Consider the following 16,220-nt stretch of genomic DNA (forward strand, 5'->3'; position numbering starts at 1 on the left):
TTTTTTATCAGCAAAAAACATTTTTTATTATCATTAGACTAATAATTTGTATTTAATTTTTGAATGTAAACTTATCAATAAATTTAAATTTAAATATATTAATGTTCTGAATTTATTTATTTTTGTAAATTATTAATTGTTTTATAATAAGTGGTTAAACCGCAAACCGATTCGCAATAATCGCAACCACAATTAACGCGGTTAACCGCAACCGCATTTGGTTCAACTTTTACCCCAAAACCGATCTAATCCGAATCACGTACACTCCTACCTAGACCTGGCAAAATGGGTCTGGATCAGAAGAATTGAACCGAAATTCATAAAACTGAGATCCGATCCGAGATCCGAATCATATAATCCGATAATTATCCGAAAACCGATTTAAACCGATCCGTAAAATACCCGAACCGAAAATTTAATCGAAAATGATCCGAAATACAAGATCCGATTATAACTTGGAACCAATTAAAACTGAATAATATATTACCCGAACCGAATATGACCCAAAATAAGCAAAATTTATACTTAAACAATTTTATGTTTATGATAACATACTTTTTTTATCATATTCTTTTGTAATAGTACATTATATTATATTAAAAATACTAAATTAAATAAAAATATATTTTTTAAATCTCAAAAATTGAAAAAATAAATAAGTTAGGATCCCAAAATATCCGAACCGAATTTAATCCGAACAGGATTTTGTCCGATCTTAATCCAAATTTTATCCTATTTTAACCTGAATTAGACCTGAACCGAATCACATCCGATCCAATCTGATCCGAATGATTTTCAAATATATCATAATCCGAAAGTAGATCCGATCTGAAACCGAACCAGTATCCGAATTTCCAGGTCTACTCCTACCCCATATGCGTGTGTGCAATGAGTAATACGATAGTTTATTTGGCATAAACATGTATTGTGATTATTAATCTAAGTTGTAAATATACGATGATGAAATTGTAATAAATATATATTATTAATAATAAATGAGTTAGAATAATTAATTTATAATATTAAATTTGATATTTATTAATAATATTAATAATAGGTAATTCAGTAATTTCAAATGAATAAACTGTCTTAACCAACTCCCTATTTGCTCTATTATATATATTAGTATATAACATGTTCGCATGATCGTTTTTATCATTATATATCACATATTATAATTTTAATAATATGTTGCTTGTAGGATTTGATCTTATATCACTTGAATAATAATTTTTAAAATAATATCTAACGATTTTTATCAATTTGATTTGACGGCTCGAATGATAAGGACCTACAACCAATTTTTAATAACTCGTTTTTAATATAATAATATAGATAGATAACAGATAAAATACATGCTGAACAAAGACCTGAAACACTTTTCCCGAAACGATATTGGCCCGTAAAATATTAATATTATGCAAAATGCAAAATATTGGACTTAACTTCGCCAAATTGACCTCCCGCCTAAAAAGACGAAAAGTCCTGTATAACTTTTTAATTGAAATTTAAATTTAAATAAAATCTTGCATTTTTACCGATATTTTATTTTATGATATATATTTATACCGCATCGTAGCCAAACCCCCCTCCCTCGCTCTCGCTGTATCGCAACGTAACCCTAGCTTATATTCGTCACTAATTAGGTCAATTCTCTTCGATTTTTTCTTATTTTTTTCTTCTAATCGATTACTTTTTGCTAATTAGTTGATTTACACACAGGTTTTGCAATGAAAGGAGGTAGATCTAAAGCTGGATCCAAAGACGAGAGGTTAATTTTATTTTATTTGATTTTTTTGGTATTTTATTTGATTTTTTGTGTTTATATAGCTGAGCTTTTGAATTGTATGTATGTTAATTATGTGTTTATGTGTGTTTTGTGATGAATAGTGTTTGATTGAGTTGATTGTGATGTTAATCAGGCTTTCTGTGAAACAAAGCAAGGGCAAAAAGGTCAAGGACCCTAACAAGCCTAAGCGTGCTCCCAGCGCTTTCTTCGTTTTCATGTATGTTTGTAATTATTCGGTTATTATCGGTTTCGTATCGTATGCGCTGTTTTGAAGTGTTTATTTATGTATTTTATATGTATATGTGTGTGTGGGGGTTTAATTTTTGTAGGGAGGGGTTTAGGAAGCAGTTTAAGGAGGAAAACCCTAATGTCAAGGGAGTTGCTGCGGTGAGTTGTCGTTTTGTACTCGTAAAAGTTTGTTATGATTTTTTGGTTTTATTTTGTATGTGAAATTGATTAGATTAATTGGTTGGTTTGTAGATGGGGAAAGCTGGTGGGGACAGATGGAGGTCAATGAGTGATGATGTAAGTAATTTTGTAATTGAATGAAAGTTGTTATGTCTTTATTTTGCATTTTAGTTGGATAGGAATGCGTGTATGTTAATATATGTTGTGTTTTGTTGATTGGGAATTTTGAATATATAGGAAAAGGCTCCGTTTGTTCGTACTGCTGAGCAAAGGAAGAAGGAGTATGAGAAGAAAATGAGAGCGTATGAGAGTAAGCAGGTACGTTTTTATTGTGTCTTTGTGTTTAGTTGGTTATTGTATTGTGTACTGTGTCGTGGAAATAATTGGAATGTGAATGTGTAGAGTGGAGGGAATGAAGAAGAGGAATCCGACAAGTCCAAGTCTGAGGTTAATGATGAGGAAGACGAAGAGGGCAGTGAAGAGGTGTGTTTGAATTTAAGTTAAATGGTGTTCAGTTGCATATGTTAGTAAGTGTCACTGTTACTGATATCATCTTGTTCGTCTTTTGCAGGAGGAAGATGACGATTGAGTTAACATGGATTCTGGGATGAAAGATGGCATGTTCTAGGTCACTGCCATATGCTATGTTAATTACGTTTTCTAGATATTTCAGTACTGATACAATTTGACCATCCACTTTGTAGTGGCAATGTTGCGCCTCTTATCGTTCTGTTTGGTCCTTTGACTAGACTTGTAGTGTGAACAAAATGCTGTTTTAGTTGCATGTATGTTTCTTATATCTATCATAGCGCAATGATCGTGTTACTGCAGTTGTTTTTAGTTAGCTTTTGAATGATTGCTAATATTTTTTCAGTCATGTGCTGCATTTGCTGTTTGATTGATTGGATGTTTGTCAACTTCCTTAAACGCAAATTTCATGTTTGGACTTTGGAGACCTTGGATATGCCAAAACAACAGGTCAATGTATTATCAACAGGGATTCCTTTTAGGCCAAAAGCAAGTATTCATTTTGTGATGATTGGAATCTTTTTATTCCCTTGGTCAATGCAGCACATTCCTTATTTTTGACCTTGGTGAGATATATCTGGGGGTGCAGACAATAATATTCAGGACTTCTACAAATTGTATGAAGTATTGTTTTTATCAGTACTGATAGGGTGGTATGTTAAATTTTTTTAGCAGTGCTCATGTTAATATTACAAAAGCCAGCTCTGTAGGTTGAGTTCTCAGCTATTGTAATTTGTATACAAGTTTCAAACCCAGTTAAAAGGATACTAGAAAAGACAGTGTCTAGTGGGGGATCATTTTGAAAAATGTAACAACCTGTGTGTCCGTAGATACTGTTATCAGTCGGGTGTAGCGATGTCTTGCGATGTCTTGTTTTTCCCTCTTGCTAGCTTTATAGAGTGATATTTTCATTCTGTGATCGGTTTAAAACACAGCACTGTGAATTGGTGCACTGACTTTTATATCCATTTTGTATATTTATAAATATACTATGTTTTATCTTAATTCATTTACATTTGTTACTAGTGCAGGAGCATCTTCAAGAAACTTCTCATCTCTACTCTAAATATAATATATAATATTGGTTTCTACTAAGTTAATGTGTTATTTTTCAACCATACTCTTTATATGAATTCTTAATTAATTTTTTATTATTAAATAAAAGTTGAATTTAGAGGACAAAAGATAGTGGAGAGAGAAAGAGATTGTTTTCAAGAATATATAATATAATATTATTTAAGAGTGGGAAAAAAACTCTTAAAAGTGAGTAGATTAAAAGTGAGTAGAGAGAAGAGACTCTTGAGTTTGAAAATGGAGAGAAGAGAAAAGAAAATTTTAAAATTTTCCTTTGCTCCCAAGTTTTTTGGCGAAAGAAGAGAAGTGATAAGGAGAGAAAATTACCTATAATTTCCCCCCAAAACTTTCTTCCCAAAAATGGGAACATTTGGAAAGTTTCTCTCACATTATCTTCTTTTTCATGGTCACTTTCTCTCCTTTTTATAAAAACTCGGGAGCACACGACTGATTTATTTTCTTCTATTATTTCTCTTCTCTTCTCTTCTCCTCCCATCTCTTCTCTCCTAAAAAATCTCTGGAGCACAGCGTTAGAGCAACTCGAAGAGCCACCCTATCAATACTCTTAAGTTAAATTATCTCTTCTCTTCTCTCCTAAAAAATCTCTGGAGCACAGCGTTAGAGCAACTCGAAGAGCCACCCTATCAATACTCTTAAGTTAAATTATCTCTTCTCTTCTCTCCTAAAAAATCTCTGGAGCACAGCGTTAGAGCAACTCGAAGAGCCACCCTATCAATATTCTTAAGTTAAATTTTAGTGAAATTGACAAAAAAATCAACTCCAGTAACCTCCTAGTCCCTCTCCATAATCTTAAGAGCTTTAAAATCTTCCTCTCTATTGAGGAGCATGTAATGACTCTTAAACTAATTTTATATTAGTATTTATGTTTCCACTGAAGTCTGCCCAGTCCCTCCCTTTTGTTGCTGATGATTTAAGATTAAAAAAAAAATTAGAGACATTACAGAGGACGGTTGAGTAATTCATTTACATCATAAATGACTTAAAGAGGTTATATAATAATAATTTTAATGAGAAACTTGTCAAACAACTCTTGGAGTTGTTCTTAGTGAATTTAAGAGTCATTAATAATGTGCTTAATATTAATATAGTAATATGATATTTCAATGATTATCTGGGCTATAATGGGCTCAATATTAATATAGTGATTTTTGAAAAGAAATTGTGTTCCAAATGAAATTTAATGGCATCAACATCAGAAGACAACGTGGTGATGTTTTTTTTTTGTTTCTGATTTTAATGTCAATAATTTTTTATTAATTTATCGAGATTAAATGTAAATTGTCGCTATTATGTTAGAATATAATATGTACCAAAAATATTAATTTATAATAAATTATTAATTTATTAAAATTTTGTTGTATATGTATTTATTTTTCCATCCTCATTTTTATTACAAGGAAAATTAAAAAAAGCAAAGTTGATAGCAATGACCAATATGACAGCTTAATATGACAGCTTGAGATGTACAAAAAAGTCAAATTCGAACAAATTGATGAAAGAAGAGGCCTGAATTTTTTTTATTCAACCCGATATTAATATCTAAAAATTTAGATTTAAGTATAAATATTTAAATTCGAGTTCAAACCAATATTAAAAGTATTTTAATTTTAATTAAAATTAAACTGGAGAGTCATACTCCAACAATAAATATTTATCATCTACCCGTTTTCTAGCCAAAAAATAAAAAGGTGCAAGTTCGAGTATCCATTAACATCCAATGATATGACTTACCAAGTAAAAGAAGTCAGTTAACCACAATTTACATAACTATTTAATATTAAAATATTAATTACTTATCAAAATTAATTATGTAAACTATAATTATATATCAATAAACTAAATAAATATATTTTAATTATCTTGAAATTTGTAGTTGTAAATTAATTACGAATAAAAGTTAACGAAAAACAAGGCCTTAATTGGAAAATATATACTTGGACAATATAGTGACGTAATATCCGATAAAATCAAATGATCAAGACTTTACGATAATAAAAAAATTAGGGGTAAATAGGAAATTAAAGAAAAAAATAGAAGAAAATTGTCGTGCTCTCTAATTCTAAATCCAATCCTTTTTGGTCTGGATCTAAACCCATCGATCATATTCGATTTCCACGATTCATTTGATATCCGTGTGTAAAATTAATCACACACAGTCGAAAATGCAAAATCAAGGAGGAGCAAATGTAGACTTGTTCGATGCTTACTTCAGGAGAGCTGATTTGGATCAGGACGGGCGAATTAGTGGCGCTGAGGCTGTTTCTTTCTTCCAAGCTTCCAATTTATCTAAGCAAGTCCTCGCTCAGGTTGTTTTCTCGTTTCGATTGTTTCGATTTTCGATATTTTATGTGTGGTTATTTGAATTAGATTATTTGTATTAACTGTATTCCTGATTGTTGTACTGCCAATTCTGATTGTAATTAGTCAACACTAACTGGAATTTATGAAAATGAACAAAAAGTGGGGATGCTGAATTGTTGTTTAATGCGGTAGGGTTTAGCTTGCACAAACTTATGGAATCACGACTTTTGTTTCTAGAATAGGTAGACTTAAGGGATTTAATGATCCTGATGACCAAAACTCGTTGTGATCCACACGGTCTACATTTTAAGCATGCACTTGTTTGGATCAAGAGGGAAATATCGTGCTTGTTTGGCTTGGAGTTTGCTTTGAAAACTAAGCACAAGACGGTCTTTTTGTTCAACTTTTGTTAATTCTCATGTACGAGGTGTATTACATAAACACTATAACATAAGAAATCAACGCAAAGTGTTTATGATATATACATGTAGGCTCGAACGAGGATGTGATTTTTTCTTCTGCTACAAGTTACAATGAAAAGAGAAATGGTGAAGTTATATCTTCTATATGCATTTGTACTTTAAAATTATGGGTCAGACCATTATTTGTTTTTGTTGGGCTCATTTCCTTGGCGTGCATTTCAAAAAAAAATAATATTAGTTTTTAAAAGCCCTCCTCTTTCCGTCCGCTCTTCCCGAAGCATTTTTCGGGAAGTGCCACGATGTACTTCATATTTGAATCTTCAAGATCATATTCCTCGCCAAATTTGAATCGGACTGAATAAAACCAAATGTTTGGAAACCAAACCCAGATCGCCGAATTTTTATTCGGTTTAGGTTTAAACTGAAATTCCAAAATTATGTACCAATTATTATCAAAATAAATATTTTTAAAAAAAGTTTGTTAAGTTTTTTCGAAAATCAAAATATTCATAAATTGTTGTTATATGACTCGTTTTTTAAAAACTAAATTTAGTTTTTTGGAAAATGCACCCTATAGAAATGGGTCAAACAAATAATGGCCTGACCCATAAATTTTAAAGTACATATGCATATAAGAGATATCACTTCACCATTTCTTTTTTCATTGTAACATGTAGTAGAAGAAAAAATCACATCCTTTGTTCGAGGCTACAAGTATATAGCATAAACACTTTGCATTGCCTTCTTAATTCTTATGTACTAGTGTTTGTGTATCCCCTTTGTTTTACTTTTATTGTCGGTGACTTGGTGATGAAATATTTTGTGTGATTGTTATTGTGGCAATTTCTTTTTGTTGATGTTGTGATCAGTAGCGTTTACGTTACTTGTATATCACTTATAGCCATTGCCCTAGATGCATGCATCACATTAACCACACACCAAATATCCTCATAGCAAACTATTGTAAGGGCCTCGAGTGTATATGTCCTTGACTTCCTCAGGATTCAAATTCCATGATTTATGCCCTGTACTCATGAAGATACCTTTTATTAGTTCTGATTGTGAGAAATAAAGTGATCTTTTTATGCACATATCATAATTAATAGGCTTCATGTAAAGTTTTAAATTTCCTTTGAGACCTTGCGGTATGAGCTCTAAAATTTACCTGATTGCAGATATGGATGCATGCTGATCAAAACCGTACAGGCTTTCTTGGTCGTGCAGAATTTTACAATGCTCTTAAACTGGTAACTGTGGCTCAGAGTAAGCGCGACCTAACACCAGATATTGTGAAGGCCGCATTATTTGGTCCCGCTTCAGCTAAAATCCCTGCTCCACAAATTAACCTCGCAGCTCTATCTGCACCTCAAACAAATTCAAGACCTCCTGCACCTGCACCTCAGATTAGTTCAAGGCCCCTTTATGCTGCACCTCAAGTTAATGCTAGGGGCCCTTCTCCAGCCCCTTATGTCAACCAAATGTCCCCCTCTATACCCCCGGCACAAAATTTTGGCTTCAGAGGACAAGTACCATCAAATTCAGGCATGAATCAGCAGTACTTTCCCTCCCAAGCCAATCAGCCAATGAGGCCACCGGCTCCTATGCCATCTGGTACTGCTCCAAGCCCGCTGCAAGGTGTAGCAGGTCCTAATTATCCTGGTGGTGGTGGTATAACTGCTTCTCCTGTCTCAACAAATCTTTCGAGTGATTGGCTCGGTAGTCAAACTGGTGTGTCTCTTACTGGACCAGCATCGTCTCAAGTAATGAGCAGAGGTATTAGGCCGTCTATTCCTTCATATGGACAAAAATTGCCTGATCCAGTTTCAACTCCTAAAACACCGGCTAGTCCAGGAAATGGTTTTGCTTCCAACTCAATGTTTGGAGGTGATATGTTTTCTGCCAACCAGTCAGCTCCAAAGCAAGCTTCTTCGGCGCCGACATACGCTGCTAGTACTGCGACTTCCTCTGCAGCCATTGCTGCTGTAACATCTGGGACACAACCTTCAACTAAGCTTGATCCACTTGAGTCTTTGAATGCTTTTACAAGACAGTCTGCAGGAGGTATGTCTACAAGTCAACCTGGGTCAAAATCTAACCAGCAGCTCCCTACTCAGAATAATAGCACACTTGGTTCGTCCGCAATGCCAGTAGACACAGGCAATTCTGCTTCCACCCAGCCCCAATCTTCTTGGCCGAAAATGACCCGTGCTGGTATACAAAGATATCATAAAGTCTTTGTGGAAGTAGACACTGATAGAGATGGGAGAATCACTGGTGAACAAGCACGCAACCTATTCCTGAGTTGGAGATTGCCAAGAGGTACTTTATGTTCCTATAAATTTCAGAGGTTCCTCAGAATGCCAATAAATCCCATTTTTTAATATGATTCTGTACTATACTAAATATAAAGGAGTGTGAACCCCAAATAATTCTATTATTTTCCAGGTTAAGTACACGTTTACGTTTTTTTGGTCAGCCTACACTTTCTTTATAAATCCCACAGAATTGTTTAGCTGTTTAATGTTAATTTGACTGTGCATATAGAATCATTAGCTGTTCATGGTTTTTGTCTCCCTCAACAAGATTTCCTGAAATGCGTATGTGTGCCTGTGTCCTGTAACATACTTGATTTGAGTTTGTTGCTCTTTTGGTTTTGCCCATGAGTAAGAACAATATGTAATTTTGTTTTTTTTCTTGCCGTATGTGTTGTTGTTTTTCGTTATTTAAATCAGGTTATTTTTCAGGGCAGGATATTTCTACTGAAACATGATTTTCACTAACTTTAGTTTTTCCATTTTCAGAGGTCTTGAAGCAGGTTTGGGACTTGTCAGATCAAGATAATGATAGCATGCTTTCCTTGAGGGAGTTTTGCATTGCTCTCTACCTAATGGAACGATATAGGGAAGGACAACATCTTCCGGAGACACTTCCTAATAGCGTAATGCTCGATGAAACTCTGTTAACACTGGCAGGACCACCAGCTGCTTCTTATGGAAACACCGCACGGGGATCTGCTTCTGGTATCCATCGATTTTCACCTAAAATTGATTATTTAGATACAGAAGCACAACATTCCTTGAAATTAAAAATACTCTGCAATTTTCTACGTTGTGCATGGATTCTGGTACAAATTTACATGAGATGCACGAAGTACAATTTGCAAAGAATTACTTCTGATCCTTTATAATATCAAGGATTGCTGAGCTTCATGGCTATAGGGGTTTCGGTCTTATTTCATAATTTGCATGACATTGGTTTATATTATCTTAACCATGTTTAGGTATGAGACCACAAGGGATGCCTGGTCCTCAGCCAGTGAATCCTGCTGCTTCAAGGACTCCTATTCAATCAGGATTTTCTAATCAGCAGAATGCTGGAGTGCCATCAATGGAGAGGTCTCAGATGTCCCAACAGAATAACGGGGAGCACAATTCAGCTGATGTGAAAAATCCTGAGGAATCTGAAACTGAGAATGTGGTATATTTGAATATTACAAGTTTTAATTAAGTGATTGAAACCATTTCTTTAAATTTATGTTAAATTCACAAATCTACACAAGTAGCAAAATAGTGTGATGTAGTGCAAGTTTAGATTATTTTCAGAAACTTGGGCTTTAGGCAATGTGTGCAGATATATTTATTTGTTGCCTACTGTCAATTCTCTTTAAAACATTATGTTGATCTAGTGTTGTTTTGTCCAAGTGTAGGTATATATAAATATATATGTTTTCTGTGATTTTGACATCTGATTCAGTGTGCAAAGTATTTATTTCTTAAACTGACTATGTTCACTCTTACATGGAAGATTGAAAGCAAGGAGAAAATGCTTCTGGATTCGAGAGAGAAAATGGTGTTCTATCGGGAAAAAATGCAGGACCTTGTAAGTTATCCTTATTATAAGCTTTAACCCGTCCTCGGTTGTCACTGTGCAGCTTTTTAATAGTAATTTAGGTTATTTATGAAATTTTTTTAATCCACTCTTCTTTCTTATGTGTTGTTAATTTTTCTTATGTATATGGTAATCCTCTTCCAGGTTTTGTTTAAAAGCAGATGTGACAACCGACTTAATGAGATCACAGAAAGGGCTAAAGCTGATAAGCATGAGGTTAACTCTAGAATTCTGGAATAGTATTGGCCTTGCATGTTCACATGATACCTTTGCTGACATACTAATTTACTACACTTTTTCAGGCTGAGTTGCTTGGTAAGAAATATGAAGAGAAGTACAAACAGGTTGCTGAGATCGCCTCAAAACTTACTATTGAAGAGGCTGCTTTTCGTGAAATTCAGGTGATTTCACATTGTATACTATATAATATGTTTATGTCTCTTGAACTGCTTAACTGTCAGGAAGGGTGTTATATAGTAACAACAGTAGTATTAATGACAGTAAGAAGTAATAAGAGGGTAGTCTAGTCATTTCTTAAGAACTAGATCAAGTACTATAAATACTAGTTCCAATCTGTAATTCTGTTATGTTTGAACCTATTATCAGAAAATGGAAATGTTTTTCCATTGCTTCTCTCTTTCTTTTTAGTTTCTGCTCTCTCTCTCTCTCTCTCTCTAAAACTGATCTCACTCTCTCTCTAAAAACTATCATTCTATACCCGTTTCTCTTACTTTCTATCTTATTTCTAGATCTCTACTTGTTTTACTGTTCTCTATTATCAAAAAACACCAAAAACAATATAAAAATTCAGAAAATTCAAGTCAGAAACCTCAGTTCATGACATAAACCTTGTTCAGAGTAATCATTATTGATTGCAAGACATTGCAAGAGCAACTTAAATGTATTAAATGTTGTATCAAATTATTTGATGACACAATGAAGGTATTCTTTTTTGTTCCTCTATCGTATTGCTCGTGACCATTTGACTCTCAATTAATGCACCTCTGCTGAGAATTGTGTCTTTAAGTATCTGTCGAGTCCCCCCTTTGGTTTCTCTTACAACGCGAGGTTTGCATTTTAATTTCATCTTCCATTGATGCTCCATGTAGGAGAGAAAGATGGAATATAATCAGGCGATTATTAAAATGCAACAAGGTGGTAGTGCAGATGGTATCCTCCAGGTGAATACCAATATATGCCTGTCATGTGCTTCAGGAACATAAGCTAAAACACTAAAAATATATTCCAAGTGAGAATCTTCCTTTGGATTGTATAGGTTCGTGCTGATAGATTACAATCCGATCTCGAAGAGCTATTGAAGGCGTTGGCTGAGCGTTGTAAGAGACATGGGGCGCAAATCAAGTCAGCTGCTGTGATTGAACTTCCCAAGGGTATGTTAACATTATCTTCGTTTTATTTTGAGAGCTATAAAATTGTAATTCACTTGTTTGGCATCTAAGACAAGTGATTCTGGGGGCAGTGTTTATTCATCAGTCAAATGATTATTATTAAACAGTTATTTTAGTAGTTTTCTGTTATTTTCTTGTACCTTTCAGTTATTTCATTAAAATTTTACTTGACCAAAAAAAAATCAGTAAAATTTTTTAGTAAATTTTCTAATAATTTGACTCGCTTCTTTTTCATGCTGATTATATTTTTAAGGGTGGCAGCCCGGGATCCCAGAAGTCTCAGCTGTATGGGATGAAGAGTGGGACAAGTTTGATGACGAAGGTTTTTATTTTTTGTGTTTCCCTTGGTTACTTGCTTGTGCTTACCAGTTTATTTAGTAACTAATGACTCTATTCTTTTATCTTTCAGGATTTTCATTTGACGTTTTGGCGCCAACAGATGTCAAGTCTGTATCCCCTCATAATGAAATATCTTCTCCAAATGATATTTATCCGCCTGATAATCTCTCAAATGTTGATGACAAGTCAGAGAAGCTTTTCAGTCAAGGTGAAGATACAATTGAGAATGAATCGGCTTACAACCATAGTGGAACAGGAAGTCCATCAAGGCAAACTGAATTCGAGAGCCCATCTCGTGACGATTCAGATGGCCATTTCAGAAAGAGCTTTGAAGCAGACACTGAAACTCAAAGGTCTGGTGTTTGTTGTCATCTATCCATATGGTGTTTGTTATGTTCTTTTCACCCGTTCGATATCAAGTCTATTTTTGTTTTGTTTTGTTTGCTTCTTATTATTATTGTATTATGGGTTTTTTTGAGCTGTTTTAATTCTGAGCAGGAGCTTTGATGAACCAACATGGGGCACCTTCGACAATAACGACGATATAGATTCCGTGTGGGGCTTTAGCTCTATGAATGCCAAGGTGAGTGTGTGTTCTAGATTGACATCCTATGCCCTTGTTTTATCGTGGTTTATTATACTGTATATGGAAGCTTGCATCTATTCTTTAATCAGCTGAAGTTAAAATCAAGTGAAATAAACAACAGAGACCTTGATATTGTAAAATTTGAAGAAATTGCTTTATGCATAGAAAAGATACTCACATGTCACTTAAAAAAATTAGTATTTGGGAAATTAATTCCACATTTTACTACATATTTGTGTGAGTACTAATTTAAGGTAATATAATTTACTTGTATTAATTTTCTATATAATTTTCATTTGATTTTAATGTAAAACTTGTGTTATAATATGAAACAACAGCAACTTCGTCATTTAGCAAAAAAAAAGCAGCAACTTAGTGAGTCAACATCTGTCGTAGCAAAGCTATTCTTGTGCGAGGGGATAATAAATTTGTTATATATGTGTGTGTGTGTGTGTGTGTATTTTAGTATTAAACTTGAAAATAGCCTTGGCGTGCTTTATGCATCTTCTCGCCATCAATAGTTGACTTTGAAGAAATATTTATTTCATTTCGTTCTTGAAACACAATCTTATTAACACTAAAGGAAAGTTGTGCTCCTTTTGTAACATATGCTGCTCCCATCTAGAATTATGATAAACAAGATTTGCTAGTTATAATGGATCAAGCGTCAGAGTCTAACCAATGTGTTCTTCTTAGTGTTTAATTAAGTGGTCAATGGTTTTAGCCAACGTAATGATGTTTATGTTTAGCAGCTGTAGGAGAATTTTTCCAAAAATCCATTACAAGACATTGTACCTTTGTTTTTAAAAAAATGTGCAAAGGTTACTGTGTGTGGGATGTGCTTTTGCGTGTGATTTTTGGACTCAGTATTGACTATTAAGATTTATTTGTGAAGCAGTTGTATGCCTTTTAATAGCTGTTTTACTCTGGCATATTGTTGATTTTATCTCTATACTGACATTTGGCCTCCAAAACTGATTTCATTTTGCAGGATTCAGATCATGAGAAACACGGAGAGAAGTCTTTCTTTGAATCTAGCAACTTTGGGGGAAGTCCTGTGAGAACTGAATCCCCAGAGGCAAATGATTTGTTCCCTAAGAAGAGTCCATTTGGTTTTGAGGATTCATTCCCGAGCTCTCCACTTTCTAGAGCTGGTAACTCTCCGTCGAGATTTAGTGAGGCGTCGGGGGATCAATTCTTTAACAATATGTCCAGGTTCGATTCTTTCAGTGGTGAAGACCATGATGCCTCTTCTCGACGGGAATCCTTTGCGAGATTCGACTCCATGAGCAGCACCTCAGGCTTTGATCATAGTCGAGGGTTCTCTTTCGATGATAGTGACCCTTTTGGCTCAAGTGGTCCATTTAAAGTCTCATCTAGTAGCGAAACTCCAAAAAAGGGGTCTGATAATTGGAATGCTTTTTAGCTAGCCGTGTGATGCTGTTGATTCATTTAGACCACTTGTCATTCCCAATTCATGTTCAGCTCTGTATGTTGTAAAGCCTCGAAGAAAAAAATCACTGCCCCCACCCCAGTTCCGAGAGCGAAAGTTAAGAGAATTCATTCCCCTAGTTCCGAGACCGAAAGTGAAGAGAATTCACTGCCCCCAGTCCCGAGAGTGAAAGTTAAGAGAATAGCATGTATAATATACCTGTAATATTAAACTTGCAGAAGAGCGGAGATGATTGTTTGTTTGTTTCATTTTTTTTAGTGTTGTTTATTTGTGTGCGGAAAGTGGTGCGTAGACTACTAGACTGTAGTTACTAAATGTTTTATATTTACATATGTTAAAAGAGTTGTATTTTTTTGTATTCAGTTCACGATAAAATATAATACATCATTGATTCTTGTCCTCTGAACTTTCTATTTAAATTTGTACATTATTTGGTCCTGTCATGAAGATTGTTTTGTTTTCTGAAATACATAAATTCGGGTGAACAATTTTTATGTTATCGCTTTTGGTAGAATATGAACCTATCTTACCAACCGGTAAGCTGTACTTGCTGTCAAAAAAAAAGTATGTTGTACTACAAGATTTAGGAAATTGTAACAGTGAAATAAAGCAAATAAATCTCGATAAGAATAGTTAAAATGGTTAATTATATCATTATCATTTAAATTTTTGTCAAATCTATAAAATAATGTACTTCAATGATATTAATTGATAACTCTGATGGTCTCTTAGTTTTGCCAATCTGGTCCAAGACTGAACCCCGAGATTCTTCAAAGTGCTCTTTCTGGTCCCCGGGACGTGTTTCAGGAGCCTTGTTCTTTTCTTTCCACAGATCCATAGCCGCTTGAATCTGCTACGGAGTCATGTTTCCCCAAGGGTTTGTTGAGGTTTCTGCATATTTGTGGGCTGTTTTCTCTATCGTTACTCTCTAGTCTCCGGGCTGGAGTTGAGATGAAACACGAGTTATGGGGGGCTCTTCTTCTATCTTCTCCATCTCGCCATCCCTGGGGGACAACGGTGGGTTGAATAGTTCCCGAAATCGAAGTTTTGCTTTTTCTTGTGATCATTTTTTTAGAACATAGTATGGGAAACGGTGGCAGAGGTGCAAAAAGGTGTGTGACTGTTTTTGGAAGGAAAGATAAGAGAGATGAGTCGTGAAGAGAGTGAGGGTCTTGTTCTTATCTGGGAGGGGGTTTTCTTGGTTCTCGGAGCTGTGTAATGTAGCTGGAGAGGGCACCACACCACCGGAGGTTCGACCCCTCCTTCTAGCGCCAATGATAACTCTGTTTCTTCCCGGGCCTTCTCCTCTCTCACGTGTGCTAGAGACCTGTCCACGTGGCAGTCGGCGTGCGGTTAACCTGCTGGGTAGGGGACTCTGCAAAATAGAACCGGAGGGGGTTGTTTCCCGCGGTAACTCCGGCGTGAGAATAAAATGGGGTTTCTTGAAGAAGAAGAAGAAAAGGAAAAAAGGAGCTATTCAAAATATGTATAGTGGTGTGTGTATAGGTGTGTAGCAGTCAAATGTTTTTCAACTCCTAAAACTCTATTTTTTGGGCCTTTTATAGGTCCAAATATTTAGGGTTTTTGGGGTTTGTACCTTTTCATGCTAGCCTTTGATTATTCTTGGTTGATGAGTGATTGGACGACTTGGATGGACTGTGGGGTCAGGTGTCCTTCTTCCACTAGTGTTATCTTGGGATCTTTGCACATGGACGGATGAGATGCAGTTGTTCCATTTTGGATAACATGAGACAGTTGACTATTTTGTCCTGGTGGCACCGGGGACCACCCAGAGTTTGGGCCTGGAGTGTTCTCTCTCTAGCCTTCCGCTCCTTTATTTGAGCTTGGTTATTTATGGCCTATCATTAATTATATTCAATTTTTTAAAAACATTTATTATTATTAAATATTAAGTTAATTTTTTTTAATATAAAGTAAAAATTTTAATACATATATGTTAAATATAATATAAATATATGTATGTATTAATATATAAAACTAT

The 16,220-nt window shown here is 34.7% G+C and overlaps 2 protein-coding genes across 2 annotated transcripts; both read left to right on the forward strand.

Moving 5' to 3' along the window:
* The first annotated feature begins 1,537 nt into the window (after window positions 1-1,537).
* On the forward strand, window positions 1,538-3,022 carry LOC141713489 (HMG1/2-like protein). The gene is made up of 8 exons (XM_074516922.1): window positions 1,538-1,646; window positions 1,723-1,771; window positions 1,923-2,006; window positions 2,119-2,176; window positions 2,270-2,314; window positions 2,435-2,515; window positions 2,600-2,680; window positions 2,769-3,022. The coding sequence occupies exons 2-8, from the start codon at window positions 1,731-1,733 to the stop codon at window positions 2,784-2,786; spliced, it is 408 nt and encodes a 135-aa protein (XP_074373023.1). The 5' UTR covers window positions 1,538-1,646; window positions 1,723-1,730; the 3' UTR covers window positions 2,787-3,022.
* Window positions 3,023-5,819: 2,797 nt separating this feature from the next.
* On the forward strand, window positions 5,820-14,617 carry LOC141713490 (uncharacterized). Its single transcript, XM_074516923.1, has 13 exons — window positions 5,820-6,126; window positions 7,719-8,862; window positions 9,345-9,563; window positions 9,824-10,020; window positions 10,348-10,422; window positions 10,576-10,647; window positions 10,734-10,832; window positions 11,541-11,612; window positions 11,708-11,822; window positions 12,094-12,162; window positions 12,250-12,532; window positions 12,678-12,762; window positions 13,757-14,617. The coding sequence occupies exons 1-13, from the start codon at window positions 5,983-5,985 to the stop codon at window positions 14,189-14,191; spliced, it is 3,009 nt and encodes a 1,002-aa protein (XP_074373024.1). The 5' UTR covers window positions 5,820-5,982; the 3' UTR covers window positions 14,192-14,617.
* The last annotated feature ends 1,603 nt before the right edge of the window (window positions 14,618-16,220 follow it).

This window comes from Apium graveolens, chromosome 3 (genome assembly GCF_009905375.1).
Source record: "Apium graveolens cultivar Ventura chromosome 3, ASM990537v1, whole genome shotgun sequence".
NCBI classification, from domain to species: domain Eukaryota; kingdom Viridiplantae; phylum Streptophyta; class Magnoliopsida; order Apiales; family Apiaceae; genus Apium; species Apium graveolens.